The 17,500-nt window shown below is 38.6% G+C and overlaps 1 protein-coding gene across 2 annotated transcripts in view; it reads left to right on the top strand.

The window, feature by feature from the left end:
• The window catches only part of dip2a (disco-interacting protein 2 homolog A), a 131,712-nt gene that overhangs the window by 79,998 nt on the left and 34,214 nt on the right, over positions 1 to 17,500 (top strand). Inside the window, exons 5-11 of one of the 2 annotated variants that reach the window (XM_056464641.1) lie at positions 2,597 to 2,842; positions 7,075 to 7,206; positions 12,015 to 12,134; positions 15,537 to 15,734; positions 16,045 to 16,136; positions 16,454 to 16,564; positions 17,201 to 17,324. In XM_056464641.1, the coding sequence (XP_056320616.1) occupies positions 2,597 to 2,842; positions 7,075 to 7,206; positions 12,015 to 12,134; positions 15,537 to 15,734; positions 16,045 to 16,136; positions 16,454 to 16,564; positions 17,201 to 17,324 (1,023 nt within the window). The remainder of the gene's footprint in view (positions 1 to 2,596; positions 2,843 to 7,074; positions 7,207 to 12,014; positions 12,135 to 15,536; positions 15,735 to 16,044; positions 16,137 to 16,453; positions 16,565 to 17,200; positions 17,325 to 17,500) is intronic. The other variant, XM_056464642.1, reaches the window with a different exon arrangement.

The following is a 17,500-nucleotide window of genomic DNA, read 5'->3' as shown; positions in this document are numbered from 1 at the left end:
ATAGACTTTAAAAATTAAGATGTATTGATATTAAAAATATATAACACAAACAAAAGCATGAACATTGATCTTAAATAGGTTCTCAACCAAAACAATAGGAAACAAACAGTCAAAATGTTTGACATATTGAGAGCGCTGTATAAACTCAGAATTTAATGTAGGTATATGTTTAATTTACATTGTGTTGGATTTATTGATTTTTGGTGGACAAATAAAATAAAAGCTTTAGATTGGAGTATTTCCCATTCATTTCTAATGGTTGGACAAAGGGAAAGATTAAACCTGCATGTCCACCGGTGTGTTTTTGTGCTGCAGAAGCGTGATTGCAGTGCTTGTTTTCATTAATCGCCATTACAAGTTGTGGTGGTGCTGACAGTTGTCGTGTGGTATAGTCCTGCCCCTTCTCCACCGTGATTGGATGGCTACACTGTAAAAACGGATTTGTTCACTCAATTAAACTTAGTTAACTTAATTAAGTCATTACGACTTATCAATGCAACAAGATGAATTAAGACTCAGTTAAGTTATATTGACTTAATTCTCGAAGTTATCTCAGCTTTAAATGTTCAGTTGACAGAGTTAAATAATTGACCCAACTACTTATTTTAAGTTAACTGGACTTGCAAAGTTTAGTTTTAATAGTTTAACGTACATTATCAAGTATGCAGAACTTGACAATTTGAGTTTAAATACGTTAACTTACATTTTCGCAACCCAGGCTCATTCTGAGAACGTAGTCCCATGGACATTTCTAGAGACCGCGAAATACGTCCCGGGAGGTACGTATTTTCGCAGTTTTTGTTTTCGCGAATCCGCGAGAGGCCGCTGTGTGCGCTTTTTCCGCGTCTCAAACGTCATTAGTGAGCGCCTTTAGCGCCGGTGCCATTCTCACGTAAACCCGCCAGAGGCTGGTGTCGAACAACCTTCCACCTGTCTGCCTGGTTGACAGGATGATTGACCGTGCGACCGGCCAATCGGCTGACCTCCTCCTTCCCTAAACCCAACCAGCGACGATTCACAAAAGCCGTCCAGAAAAAGAAAAGCCCTCGTCTGATTTTTACTACGTTTTGGGATTTTGACCACATTCTCACCCTGTGATCAACTTGTTCGCTTTATTTCTTGGATTTTTTTTTTTCGTTCCTTACCTGATTTCTGGAACCGCTCTTCCCCGGACTCGAACCTGGTCGTCGTGGTCAGCCCCTCTCTGCGCCTCGAGTCTGCTGACGTACACGAAGAGCTAACCGGACAAACTGGTTGCGGCGGGAAAGCCCTCCACACGGAGGCAAGCGGCCGGCCGGCAAGCACTGAAAGGAAATGCGTTACACCGCCCCGCAGCGTTCACTTAAAAAAATGAAATGCAGCCATACGTACCCCCGGCTACGTATTTCGCGGTCTCCAGAAACGTCCACGGGACTACGTTTTCAGAATGAGCCTGGGTTGCATTTTCAAGTTCACTGAACTTAACCCTTTACCAGGCATCATAACCACCTGGCTGACCTTTTATCCATAGGTTATCATTACTATTTTAATTGCTTATTACTATTTATCAGAGTTTTTTCAGCAGATTATTCAATACAATATGTGGGCCAAAAAAATCAAGTCAATCAAGGATCAATAAGATCCTTGTCAATCAAGTCAATCAAGGTTTCTCAATAAGAAACCGAACAGACAACGAAATACATCACACATTTTATTAAAGGTCTTTCTCCCAATTTAGCTATTACACATAATGTACTTACAATATAATTGTCTTTACAAAGTATTTGTTCTTAAAAAGTATTTTTTACAAAGTGATTGTAAAGTAAAAGTCATCTCAAGAGGAGAAATAAATAATATAAAATAAATAATCTTTGGAAAACTCCAAAAATACACAACTGAAACAGACTCTTGGAAATAAATGACACCAGAACTTGGACGATTATAAAATCTGATCTCTTTAATTCAATGTATTTTTAAGTGATGTACTCCTGCACTGCAGACCTCTGCTCCAGTCTCTGATTTCCAGGAGTCCTCCCTCTGCTCAGCTCTTCTTCAGAATCTGTGTGCTGTATAAAAAATGCCAAACAATAAAAAAATCTTTACATTTCTTTCTTTACTTAACAAAAACGGGGCTGCATGGTGGCGCAGTGTGTAGCACAATCACCTCATATCAAGAAGGTCTCTGGTTCGAGTCCCGGCTGGGCCAGTTGGTGTTTCTGTGTGGAGTTTGCATGTTCTCCCCATGTTGGTGTGGGTTTCCTCCGGGTGCTCCAGTTTCCCCCACAGTCCAAACACATGCGCTATAGAGGAATTGGCTAAGCTAAATTGTAGTGTATGAATGTGACCTTTAATGTGAGGGGGTGAATATTTTTATAAATCGTCCGTTTCATTTATATTGAGTTCTATTAAGTCCGCTGTGTAAAACATGTGCTGGAATAGTTGGCGGTTCATTCCGCGGTGCTGACTCCTGATAAATAGGTGACTAAGCCGAAGGAAAATAAAAGAATGAATATTAATATTAGAGTGTCTCTTTAAAGAGCTATATCATCCGAAAATGAAGATATGCTAAGTATACAGTGTGTTTTGTGCTGATGTTCTGCTGTTGTGTTCCTGCCAGACACCTCGTCAGCTTCAGAAGATGAGGGCTCCCTGCGCCGGACGGGCCGATTCGCTTCCTCATCCCCGTATGCGGCTCAGGCCAGCGTGGAGCACTGGTTTAACAGGGTGATCCAGGGCTCCTCCACCTCCTCCTCCGCCTCCTCCACCTCCTCACACCCTGGAGGTCGAGCGCAGCACTGCACCAACACCAGCTCCGCTTCAGCCGCCACCGTCCTGGCAGACCTGATGGCACACACACACATCGGTCAGTGCTGCAAACACACACTCTATATATTAAAATGTTGGTCCCACTTTATATTGCGGTATTAACTTATTGTGTTATTGTTAGTTTAGTGGAGTTAACTATTAGGTACTGACATCACTTCCAGGACAACACATACACAAATACACTTCATTGAACATCTACACATGGACATCCCCTATATACCATATAACTGCAGGTTAACTATGTTTCTATATAATAACTTTAGCGTTAAAAGCTGTTACTAGTTACTAGTTAATTAGTTAAACTTATTAGTACTGATAAAGTTATGGTTATAAACATCTTAAACATCTTTTCTTCCAAAAGAAATTGACCCATTTAGGTGACAACCTGCAAACTTTGATTGCTCATATCAGTTTATATTTCATCTAACATCTAAAAACTTGATTGTAATTGTAAACACAGGTCCTTCATTCAGCTCTATATGCGTCTCTACACTGTTTCCAGCTCATGATAAATGCATGGGTTATCATGTGCATGTCTGTCTGCTGCATGCTTGTTTTTGTCTGTCTGTTGCGGATCTTCAGTCTGTGCAGATATACCAGCGCTGGCCTTATTAGTTTGGCAGATCAGAGCTGCTGTGAAATCATTCTTTGCTTAATGAAAGGAATATGTCATGCCAGCATATGAATACCAGACTGCTGAGTGAAACAGTGTCCAGCTCTCAATGTGACGAGCAATAAACAATGAAAAGATAAACACAGAATTACAATATAAAGTCCAGTGCAGTTATATATTCCATTTCTGAGGGAACAATAATATTAGTAACTGTAAAAGATTATGAAAATGCTCTGATGAATATCTGTAAATAAAAGATCCATGGCATTGTGTGTATTTTTACAGTAAATGCACTATTTTGGTAGTTTAAAAGGATTGCATGTTTTCATTCTTAGCAGAAAATATTAAATATATGTCAATAAGTGCAAAACAAAACCCTCATTTGAAATAGTACTATGGTAATTTAAAATAAATACTGTAGTAATTTTGAACCATAATATAGTAAAGTACTTGAATTGATCTGTTGTGGTGATTCTGCAGTTGCTATGGTAACACAACAACTGTACTAATGAATCTGTTGTGGTGATTCTACAGTTGCTATGGTAACACAACAACACGCGGTAATCAATCTGTTGTGGTGATTCTACAGTTGCTATGGTAACACCACAACATGCAGTAATCAATCTGTTGCGGTGATTCTATGGTTGCTATGGTAACAGGACAACTGTAGAAATGAGTCTGTTGCAGTGATTCTACTGTTCCTATGGTAACACGGCAACTGTAGTAATGAATCTGTTGCGGTGATTCTTCAGTTGCTATGGTAACACAACAACTGTAGTAATGAATATGTTGCAGTGATTCTTCAGTTGCTATGGTAACACAACAACTGTAGTAATGAATATGTTGCTGTGATTTTACAGTTGCTATGGTAACACAACAACTGTAGTAATGAGTCTGCTGCAGTGATTCTACAGTTGCTATGGTAACACAACAACTGTAGTAATTGATCAGTTTTGATGATTCTACAGTTGTTTTGGTAACAACAGCTACAGTAATTAATCTGTTGTTGTGGTGATTCTACAGTTGCTATGGTAACTCAACAACATGTGGTAATCAATCTGTTGCTGTGATTCTACAGTTGCCATGGTAACAGGACAACTGTAGAAATGAGTCCGCTGCAGTGATTCTACAGTTGCTGTGGTAACATGACAACTGTAGTAATGAATATGTTGCGGTGATTCTTCAGTTGCTATGGTAACACAAAAACTGTAGTAATGAATTTGTTGCGTTGATTTTACAGTTGCTATGGTAACACAACAACTGTAGTAATTGATCAGTTTCGCTGATTCTACAGTTGCTATGGTAACAATAGCTACAGTAATTAATCTGTTGTTGTGGTGATTCTACAGTTGCTATGGTAACTCAACAACTATAGTAAGTGATATGTTGTGGTGATTCTACAGTCACTATGGTAACACAACCACTACTACAGTAATAAAAACAAATGACCCAGCAGTGTAGTTTCTACAACCATAGGGTATATTATACTATGATAGTTCACTGTAGTCAAAAGTAAAGTATACTACAGTAAACTGTGGTGTATTGTAGCATAATATACTACAATACACATCTAATAGAGTAAATGACATTTAATGGTAATTGTACTCTATATGGAAATGAGAAGGGTATGTCTTTTCTTTTTAATCTCTGAGCTATGTGAACTTCTTGCATGGTGTGTTTCTCTTAACATCCTCTAATCGTCCTCTTGACGTCCATCTAACCGTTATTGTGCTCTTCAGATAAGCTGCATGTGATGTGGATGTCAGTAATGCTGTAGCTCCAGAACAATATTCACTCGTCTGTACAGATTTAGCTATTTTTCTTCCTCTCATCTGCTGTTTTCTTTGCTCTCCTTCTTTGTTTCTGCTTATAAAAGCATCTCTGTTCAGTCTGACCCGCGGCTGTGACTGTAAATAACCACAGATTTCACACTGTCACTGCACATAAACCCACTGAAAGACGGAGGACTCAGACGAAAGAGCTGAGATGGACAATAAACATCACACATGAAAAAATGCTGTAGTAAATACTACAGTGTTTTTGAACCATACGATAGCAAAGTGTACGATACCATATGTATTGTAGTATTCATATCACCTACTGTAGTATAGAGAACTGATAAACTGTAATAAATATTGTTACCATAGCAACTGTAGAATCACCACAACAGATTAATTACTGTAGTAGTTGTGTTACCATAGCAACTGTAGAATCACCACAACAACAGATTAATCACTTTATATTGTTGTGTTACCATAGCAACTGTAGAATCACCACAAAAGATTGATTACTGTAGTAGTTGTGTTACCATAGCAACTGAAGAATCACCACAACAACAGATTAATCACTGTATATTGTTGTGTTACCATAGCAACTGTAGAATCACCACAACAACAGATTAATCACTGTATGTTGTTGTTACCATAGCAACTGTAGAATCACCACAACAAATAATTACTATAGTTGTTGTTACCATAGCAACTGTAGAATCACCACAACAACAGATTAATCACTGTATATTGTTGTTACCATAGCAACTGTAGAATCAACACAACAACAGATTAATCACTGTATATTGTTGTTACCATAGCAACTGTAGAATCACCACAACAGATTATTATTGAAGTAGTTGTTTTACCATAGCAACTGTAGAATCACCACAACAACAGATTAATCACTGTATATTGTTGTTACCATAGCAACTGTAGAATCACCACAACAACAGATTAATTACTGTACTTGTTGTTACCATAGCAACTGTAGAATCACCACAATAGATTAGTTTAGGTGCTTTACTATAGTATAGTTCAAAAACACTACAATGTTTACTATAATTTACTACAGTATTTCATGTGGGATCACACTAAATTAGAAAGAAAGTTGAACGAGTCAACAAAACAACAACAGTCACAGCTAATCAGAATATATTTGGTGTCTAACTCCATCTTACTCTGTTTATTATACTATAAATAAATACTATAAATAAAGTTTTTGAACCAAACTATAGTCAAATGTAATGTACAGTATATATTATAGTATTTACACGTCTTTGTTGATGAATCCTGCAGAGTACTGTAGTATTAACTATAACTATTTATTTAAATATTACTAATTAGTAACCATGGTTACCAAAAATATACTATTGTTTGGCTCCCCCCCAAAAAAATCATAAGGGTTTGGTGTAAGACAGATACAGTACAAAATCTTGGTAAAAATTTAGATTAGGTATTAATTCGCTCTGTGAACTAGTCTTATTAACTGTCTATTATTAGGATTTAGTCTTTTTATTAGTACTTATAAAGCTCACATTCTACATGTTCTCTAATCTAGCTAGCTACTACCTTAATAACTATTAATAAGCAGCAATTTAGGAGCTAATTGAGCTAAAACATAGTCAATGATTTATTAATAATGAGACTTGTGAGCAAAACCTCTTATAGTACAGACCACAACACTTTACACCACCTGTCTGTGTGTGATGTACAGATACTGTAAAGTCTTATGGTGTTGAATGAGTTTGTCTGCCTGTTCAGTTCACTCAGCGTCTCTGCACATCTACTCATTATTATTGCATGCATGACTGTATTTTCTGCTGGTTTGTGGAGTGTTTGCATGCTGTACGGTATGGTGATGTCCACTGCTGTATGTTCTGACAGACCAGCACTGCGCACCGCCGGATGTGACGGGTCTGTTGGAGCGCTCGCTGCATGCGGAGCGTCCACAGGTGGCGTCAGTGCGAGGCCTTCCCCGCGGATACACACACTCCAGCCTGATGGAGACGGCCGACGGTGAGTCACACACACACACACCAATCAAGTCTGTCCTGCACAGTGTCATATATTTGGTGGCAGTGCTCTGTTTGGACACTAGAGGGCACTATACCTAGGGTCTTGTGTATGAACTAGCGATGCGATGGCTGTGATGAAGCTTCGTAACCTTTATGAATCTTTTATTTTGAATCAGTGGTGTTTTGATATTGTGTGATTTCAGTAAAGAGAGCTTCATCACGTCATAACTGCTTCAAAACAATTAAAAAATTCAATGTTTTTTAATTTCTTGACATTAAAATAGGATATAAATTGCACAGATTTTAAGGCTGATCAACTGAGCACTGCCATTAGATATGTGTCAACATGACTCGAGTCTCTCCCACACACACACATACACACTTACACACACAGGTAATGAGACATGATTCAGTTCATGTCTAGCTGTTTCTGCCTGCTATGTCATTAGCATGCTTCATTTTTGTTGAATGAATTAATTCTGTCATCATCTACTCACCTGCATGTCCAGATTTACACTCCTATTCATGATGCAGATCATGATCTAGATGACCAGTGAAGTTTATTTTCTCCTCATGGGCTCTGTGTTCTCCTCTCAGGAGACATTTACTTCATTATAACCCCATCTGTGAACAGGCCAGGTGTAAATGTGTGGAGGTGTGAATGTGAATTAAGTCGTATGGTGGATGGTAAGACTTAAAATCATTATAAGATGTGTTGTATTGTGCGTCTAGTGTTCTTGTTGGACTGTAGAGCAAACACTATATAAAATACTGGGTGCAATGCAGCATCAGGCGCAAAGGAAGTGTATTTTAGTAGTCATCTGTGCACCATGGGTGGTCTAAAAAGGAGGTGTGCTAATCTGGATAGTTGATGTGTTGCTATTTTGAGGAAACTGAAATAGACGGCACCACTGACCAACTAAAAAGCTGCGCTAAAGTTTGGCGCAGTTTTTAATTTGTTATTTAAAGAGTGTGATAGTGATAGAAGGGTGCAAAACACAAGCAAACATTGCTTATTACACACAGAGAGATGCGCAGCAGCACACACATATTTTTTAAATGGTTAAAGGATTAAAATGTAAGTGATTATTATGATCTTCATGAATACAACAGCCTCTACCTCCTCCCCCTCTTTTTCAGGTGGTTTTGGTGAATCTGTTCTGTAGATGATCTTTAACGTCACGCATGAGCAGAATATTTACTGGGCTCTTGAAGTGTTCAGTTTTATAAACTCCGCCATGTTAATAGTGAATGTAACTCACTCTTACAGGGAGAATGGACTGTGATTGGTTTAATTCACATTACGCCCCAAAACACACCCAGAACTCATTAAGAGAATAAGCACAGCCCTGTTAGACCATGCGCCTGGTACTCAGACTGTTTTTCCTATTCTTAAAATAGCAGAAGTGGATTCAGACACGCCATAAGTGCACACGCGGTGTGCTTTAGCCCATGTGCATAGAGCATTCAAGTAGAGCCCTCAGTGTTTACTTAACATTCACATACACATCTCAGTTGGTCACCAGATTAGAATAAACCGAGGGAAAAAAGGGTGAATTTTAAAGTGATTATGGAAACATTTTGATAACATTAGCTGAAATTTTGCAGAACAATTAGCAGGTTTGCAGAGGAATATTCAGTTTTTTTGTAAATAAAATATTCCTGTTTGACCAAACAAACAAATAAATGCAGGTTCTGGGAATGTTTTAGAAACCAAATGTATGTCTGCTTTTGCTCTGACATGGGGTATAATAATATATTGTTTTTGAGTGACCTCACCCAGCAGACACCTTAATGTCAAAATGTCAATAAAACATCAAAAACACATCAAAAATGCCAATCGATTTGATGCCAATTGACTATGTTGATGTCAAGATGATATCTAACTGACTACTAACATTGGTGTTCAAAAAAAATATGTCAAAATCAAAGTCTCAGCTGGGTCAGTTGGCATTTCTGTGTGGAGTTTGTTCTCCCCGTGTTGGCGTGGGTTTCCTCCGGGTTTCCCCCACAGTCCAAACACATGCGCTATAGGGGAATTGATTAACTAAATTTGCTGTAGTGTATGAGTGTGTGTGTGAATTAGTATGTATGGGTGTTTCCCAGTACTTGGAAGGGCATCCGCTGTGTAAAACATATGCTGTAATAGTTGGCGGTTCATTCCGCTGTGGCAATCCCTGAAGAATAAAGGGACTAAGCTGAAGGAAAATGAATGAATGTGTTGGTATTTTGGTGGTTAATACAACATCAATGTGTGGACGTCATATGGACGTCAAGGCTTTGACATCAAATCGAATTTGACATGTTACAGTAGGTAGATGATAATTCATCAGGTTTCATTTCTATGGTTACTGTCTCTTTAAGATATGGAATTCCTGATTAACATGCTTTTTTGTCCTTTCTTTTACCAGTTGCAGTGGTTTATTAGTTCTCAGAAAGCTGGTTATTAACCTCACACAGGAGACTCATTGATTAGCTTCTGTCATGCTCAGCACATGCTGTCATGTGTGTTCACTGGGCTTTTCTCTTCTTCAGGCTCTGTCAGGGCAGATGAGGAGGCCGTGGATGGTATTTATGCTCATTTCTTTGCGTCCGCCTCCTCCTGGTGTCTCTGTTTATCTGTGCTGTGTTCAAAGCGTCTGCTAAACTCCTCGTGTTGTGAACTTACGATCACAAGAACAGTATTTCCTCCCAGTGTGTCTCTTCGTGTCTTTGTTAATGTGGGTTAATGAGTTGTTCAAAGTCTCCTCTCGGCATACAAATATTTCGTTTTTGGAGTTTTATTATTTTACTATGCAAATACAGCCAAATCTCTTAACTGGTGATGTTTGAGAGGTGTTTCACGTTGGTCCAATTCTTGTGAGAAAGAAGTGTGATAGCTAAATATCAACAGGCTTATTACAGAAATAATATCCTGCAATCAAATAACAATAAACTAACTGCAAATGTCAGCTCCTACATGAAAAATACTACAGTAATTATAGTAAATACTAGTTTTTTTCTAACCATACCATTGTATGGTAAGTGTATTACACTTGTATATACTTGTATATGTTATTTACAACACTTACAGCATACTGTAGTATTAACTATTGTGAACTGAATAAATACTACAGTGTACTTTAGTTTTTACCACAGTAAACTGTGGTGTATTGTAGTATAATATACGCTCTATTATATTACTATAGTTGTTGTATTACCATAGCAACTGTAGAATCACCCAACAACAGATTATTTTCTGTAGTTGTTGTCTATTCAGTTTGATTCTACAGTTGCTATGGCAACACAACAACTGTAGTAATTGATTTGTTGTGGTGATTCTACAGTTGCTATGGTAACACACCAATTATAGTAATTAATCTGTTGTTGTGGTGATTCTACAGTTGCTATGGTAACACAACAGCTATAGTAATTGATCTGCTGTGATTCTACAGTTACTATGGCAACACCTAAACTATAGTAATTGATCTGTTGTGGTGATTCTACAGTTGCTATGGTAACAAAACAACTACAGTAATGCATCTGTTGTGGTGATTCTACAGTTGCTATTGTAACCCAATAACTGTAGTAATGAATCCGCTGCAGTGATTCTACAGTTACTATGGTAACACAACAGCTGTAGTAATGAATCTGTTGTGGTGATTCTACAGTTGCTATGGTAACACACCAATTACAGTAATTATTCTGTTGTTGTGGTGATTCTACAGTTACTATGGCAACACCTAAACTATAGTAATTGATCTGTTGTGGTGATTCTACAGTTGCTATGGTAACAAAACAACTACAGTAATGCATCTGTTGTGGTGATTCTACAGTTGCTATTGTAACCCAATAACTGTAGTAATGAATCCGCTGCAGTGATTCTACAGTTACTATGGTAACACAACAGCTGTAGTAATGAATCTGTTGTGGTGATTCTACAGTTGCTATGGTAACACACCAATTACAGTAATTATTCTGTTGTTGTGGTGATTCTACAGTTGCTATTGTAACAAAACAACTACAGTAATGCATCTGTTGTGGTGATTCTACAGTTGCTATGGTAACCCAATAACTGTAGTAATGAATCTGCTGCAGTGATTCTACAGTTGCTATGGTAACACAGCAGCTGTAGTAATGAATCTGTTGTGGTGATTCTACAGTTGCTATTGTAACACAACGACTGTAATTATTGAAACAAATGAGCCAGTAGTTACTGTCATTTTCTACAGCTATAGCGTATATTACATTAGAGTTTACTGTAATAAATGCTCAAGTGTACTTCAATGTTTATTACAGTTCACTGGAGTTAATACTACAGTATGCTGTACAGAGGGTTGTAAATAATTGTATGTATCTAGTATAACACTCATCATATGGTTCAAAAGCACTGTGGTGTTTACTATAAATCACTATAGCTGTTTTTTCATTAGCATGCAGTGTATTTTGAGTAGTTGAGCAAGTCATGTCTCTGATTGAGGACGAATGTTTTGTGTTGTTCTCTCCACTCTGTTGTGTGAAATACTGCATTAACATGAATAAAAATGATTCAGTCATAACTGTTATAAGCCAGCTGAGAAACATTTCTCACACCTTTCAGAGTTTTATTACATATACTGTAGATATATTCTAATACAAACCCTAAAGCAATACGTATATTTGATCTGCTTTACATTTCTTTACATTAAACGCAACGCATTGTGTCATGTGAAATGTCATGATATGATTCAATGATTTCAATATAATTCACAATCATGTATGATATTTGAGAAGAAACGGTTAAACATGTCCTCAGCTTCGCCATCTCATCCTCTCCATCTCTGTCTGAAGGTGTTCCAGTCAACAGTCGAGTGTCCTCCAAGATCCAGCAGCTCCTCAACACTCTGAAAAGGCCAAAGAGACCTCCTCTACGAGAGTTCTTCCTTGATGACTTCGAGGAGCTTTTGGATGGTAAGTTCAGGGCCAGACCGAATCTGCCAACTTGCTTTGCTATATCTGTGCAGAATTCTGCAAAACAGTGTCTGCAGAACTTCATATGAATGTTGCTTTGGCAAGGTTTTGCTCAAAATGATGCATTTTCAGTTCATTCTTCAATTTTGTTTGAAGTATACCAGGGGCTATCCTTAGTTCCCCTAGTAAAATGAAATGTACACACTATTTACTTTCGCTCAAGTGGTTCCAAACCTTATGAATTTCCATTTTCTGTTAAACACAGAAGAAGATATTTTGAGTAATGTTAGAAATCTATAACCATTGACTTCTATAGTAGGGGAACAAACATACTGTGGAAGACAATGGTTTCAGGTTTCCAGCATTTTTCTAAATATTTGTGTTCAGAAAAAAGTTACGCAAACAGGTTTGTGACAAGTGAACGATGACAGAAGTAAAAGATGACAGAATGTTCATTTTTGGATGAACTGTGCCTTTAATTGAGTAGTTCTTTCCCAGAGGAATAGTACTGTAGTTGTAAAAAACTACAATATTGGGTCATTTTTTATATATTACTATAGTTGTAGAATAGCACACCACAACAGATTAAATACTATAGCTGTTGTGTTACCATGGCAACTGTAGAATCACCACAACAGATTAAATACTATAGCTGTTGTGTTACCATAGCAACTGTAGAATCAGCACAACGGATTAAATACTAAAGATGTTGTGTTACCATAGCAACTGTACAGTCAGTGCAACAGAATAATTACTATAGCTGTTGTGTTACCATTGTAACTGTAGAATCACCACAACAGATTAATTTGTATAGTTGTTGTGTTACCATAGCAACTGTAGAATCACCACAACAGATTTATTACTATAGTTTTTGTGTTACCATAGCAACTGTATAATCACCACGTCAGATTAATTACTGTAGTTGTTTTGTTACCATAGCAACTGTAGAATCACCACAGCAGATTTAATAATAGTTTTTGTGTTACCATAGCAACTGTAGAATCACCACAACAGAATTGTTACTATAGTTGTTTTGTTACCATAGCAACTGTAGAATCACCACAACAGAATTATTACTATAGTTGTTTTGTTACCATAGCAACTGTAGAATCACCACAACAGAATTATTACTATAGTTGTTTTGTTACCATAGCAACTGTAGAATCACCACAGCAGATTAACAGTACTTAATTTACATTACTATAGTATTTTTTTTATGTGATGATTTAAAGCACGTAGTTTTAAAAATGTGTACTTTTAGGTTTACTTGAGCACATTTTTAGTGCTGATTTAGATCAGTGTTTCTCAACCACATTCCTGGAGGAGCACCAGCTCTGCACATTTACCAAGTCTACTTAACCAAACGCATCTGATTCAGATCATCAGCACAGACTGAAAGACTTGTAATGAGTGTGACAAAGGAAACCTTCAAAACATGTCCTCCAGGAATGTGGTTGAGCAACACTGCTTTAAATTATAATGAAGATGATGTCGACTGTATGAGGACTGAAAACACCAAACGGCCCTAAACAATCAGTAAATGCACTACAGAATATTCCGTTTTCACACCCACACACACACACACACGCACGCAAGCACGCACACACACACACACACACACACACACACACACACACACACACACACTGCATGTATTCTATCAGTGCTGCTTGGTTTGTGGCGCCACCTGCTGGATGCTCTTGTTAGTCAGAGGTCAAACGTCATAATACAGCGTTAGCATATTGGCATAGTCAAATATTTTTCTGTTGGCTTATTATAGATGCTTGTATTAATGTAATGTGTTCTCACGTTAAATTCATCTCACATTTTAATCCATAGTCCATGAATGGCAAATATTTTAACATTTACACCTAAAAACACCCTTTAAGAATCGATTTTGTTTATGCACAGTGTTTGTGTGTTGTTGTTATCTGTTCCTTGTGAATGGTTACGCTGTACACAGTCTGTTCAGTCTTTTCTGTGGTCAGTTTTGTTTGGATTATGGTGATAAATCCCATTGTTCTATACACTCTGGCTCTTGTAAATTGGTCAACAGACTCTTTGAGTGTTATTAAAGTTAATAAAAAGGTTTTAGAAAGCCTGTGGATCAATATCAGCGTGTATTCTCTCTCTGTTCAGTCGGCTCGCTCTTTAAATAATAATGAGAAACGCTCCTCCATATTCTCTCCACAGCAGCAGCATCTTCTGTTTGTATTCTGTCGGTCTCTCAGATTCTCTTTCTCTCTGTTCCAGACACACAAAATCAATCAGATCTATTTACAGCCGCATCACATCTCATCTTCAGGACACACAAGTCACCCTGAGGCGATCGCTGACATTAAACTCTCTCTCACCTCCGTCTCCTGCCTATTGCTGAAACTCTTTTGACTTATTTTGACTCAGAAATGACTCGGCAGTATCAGAGCATCGCCTATAAAGACGCCCATGTGGAAATCTGATTCATGGGTGTTCTTCAGTATTTCGTATTATAGTTTTTTCTTTTTTGGTCTCAATTTTTTTTGGCTGGAATAAAGAAAGTAAAAAATAAATAAATAAATAAATAAATAAATAAATAAATAAATAAATAAAATTGATATTTTTAGCCCTTAAGAATTTTTTTCTTACAAAACTAACAACTGTTTACATATTTAACCTCTAATTTAACCTCCTAGTTAACCTAATTATTTTTTGCTGATGCACACAAAAGTTGAAGTTGTTATTGTGAAGCCACACCATTAACCCACTAAAAGCTCCTCTGAAGTCAAAATCTTTTCAGTATTTCGTTAATTAAAGATGCATTTGTGATGTGCTCCTCCAAATTGTGCGTACATGTTGCTTATTACACACACAGGGATGCGCAGTAGCGCACAAACATCTTTAAATATGAAAAATTAAAGGATTAAAATTGTTCTTGCAATACCAGAAGTCCAATGCTACCTTCAGCTCAGGGGGCGTTGATGAATCCGGCTGGTTCTGTAGATGATCTTTCACTTTAGGCTGGTTGGCTGGTTTTAGCTGGTTGACCAGCCTGGTTTTAGAGGGGTTTTGGCCATTTCCAGGCTGGTTTCCAGCCATTTCCAGCCTGGTCTGGACCAGCCAAATCCAGCTAAAACCAGCTTGACCAGCCTGGTTTAAGCTGGACATAGCTGGTTTTGGCTGGGCTCCCAGCTTGTCTATGCTGGTCAGGCTGGTTTTAGCTGGTCATTTTCCAGCCTGACTAGCTAAGACCAGGCTGGAAATGGCTGGAAACCAGCCTGGAAATGGCCAAAACTCCTCTAAAACCAGGCTGGTCGACCAACTAAATCCAGCCAACCAGCCTAGGCTGGTTTTTTCTGTAAGGTAATCATTGATATTATTTCTAATATGTGGTTTATTGTATGATGTTGTGTTTGTGTGCTGCAGTGCAGCATCCAGACCCGCAGCAGCCGAAGCCGGAGGGGGGGGAGATGCGCGCTCTGAGTGGGGACCAGCCAGGGGTCTCCAGTAACCGGCCCTCATCCCTGCTGGGGTCCCTCCAGCGCTGGGGAAACACTCAGGCCAAGAGCCCCTGTCTAACCGCTCTTGACAACACCGGAAAACCCCTCTACACACTCACATACGGTACATTATATTTACATACTATAGAGAGAGAGAGAGTGTGTTCAGCATGAATGAGTGCACCTCTTTTTTAAATGAATATTCCTCAGTAAATATAGCCAAGATATATTGGTGCTTTTAAACGAAACACTTTTATTAAACAGTTAAATTCATTTAAAAATGGTTTGGTTACCAAACATCTTTGGGAATAGAAGAAAACACATTTAAATTCACAGTTATTGCAAAAAAGAATAAAAAATCTGCAAAAATGTGCAGTGCAGGTGTGAGTGTCTGTTTATATGATGAACATGTGTGTGTGTGTGTGTGTGTGTAGGGAAGCTGTGGACGCGGAGTCAGAAACTGGCCTTCACACTGCTCAACAAACTGAGCAGCAGGAATGAACCACTGCTGAGACCTGGAGACAGAGTGAGTTCAACACACACAACACAAACACACATACACATGTGCATGAACGCATGAAATCGTATATACGTACATCGTATATTAAATATGGAACAGAATCCTCCACACATGTTTATAGTAGTGAATAAGGCTGTCGATGTTGTTTTATGTGATTCTGTAAACAAAAATTACTAATAAAATTAAATTCACTGTTATCTTTACGTTTCTATCAGTGACAGGGGGATTTCAGAGCTGCTTAAAGTGCTGCTTATTTAATAAAAAAGCTGATTAAACAGAGAGACATTACTATAATGATCTGTAAACATGACGGTTGTCCTCAGGTTGCGCTGGTGTTCCCCAATAATGACCCAGTGATGTTCATGGTGGCCTTTTACGGCTGTCTGCTGGCGGAGCTGGTGCCCGTGCCCATAGAGGTGCCGCTCACTCGAAAGGTACGGATGATCGTTACAGAGGAAACATGACACTGTGTGTGTGTGTGTGTGTGTGTGCGTGTGTGTGTGTGTGTGTGTGTGTGTGTGTGTGCGCGTGCGTGCGAGTTCCTGTTCATTGATTCATTCATTCATTCATTCATATTCCTTAGTCCCTTTATTTGTCAGAGGTTGCCCCACAGAGGAATGAACCGCCAACTACTCCAGCATGTGTTTTACACAGTGGATGCCTTTCCAGCTGCAACCCAGTACTGGGAAACACCCATACACTCTCATTCACACACACACACACACACACACACACACACACACACACACACACACACAAACACACACTCATAGACTATGGCCAATTTAGTTCATCAATTCCCCTATAGCGTTTGAGCAATGTTTCCTGGGCGATATTTAAAAGAAATGTTGCTTGGCTCCTTTCTGATTGAGAATGGGCAGTTGTGTCTGGATCTGGTTGTATCTGTGTCTCATTTGGTTGCCCGCTGATGACATCATTCCCCAATGTCGACAGGCAACATCACTCTAAATGTTGTCCAGTGTATCATGAGCATATTGAGTGTGTTTGGTGTGATTATTAGAGCTGAAGGTCTCTCTGATGTCTCTGTGTGTGTGTGTGTGTGTGTGTAGGATGCGGGCGGGCAGCAGGTGGGCTTTCTGCTGGGCAGCTGCGGGGTCACTCTGGCTCTGACCACCGATGCCTGTCAGAAGGGTTTGCCCAAAGCACAGACCGGAGAGGTGGTCACATTTAAAGGTGGGCTATTCACAGCATGGTTATTATGGCTTTACTTTTATACAGTCCTTAGTTGCGTCTCCAAATCACACACAATACACTATGCTCCTCCTCTTTATCAGTAGCTCCTCCTCTTAATAAATAGCTCCTCCTCTTAATCAGTAGATCCTACTCTTAATCAGAAGCTCCACCCCTTT

The sequence above is a fragment of the Danio aesculapii genome, chromosome 9, assembly GCF_903798145.1.
Source record: "Danio aesculapii chromosome 9, fDanAes4.1, whole genome shotgun sequence".
Classification (NCBI taxonomy): domain Eukaryota; kingdom Metazoa; phylum Chordata; class Actinopteri; order Cypriniformes; family Danionidae; genus Danio; species Danio aesculapii.
Note: the sequence above shows the minus strand (reverse complement) of the source record. Positions and strands in the feature narration are given on the sequence as shown.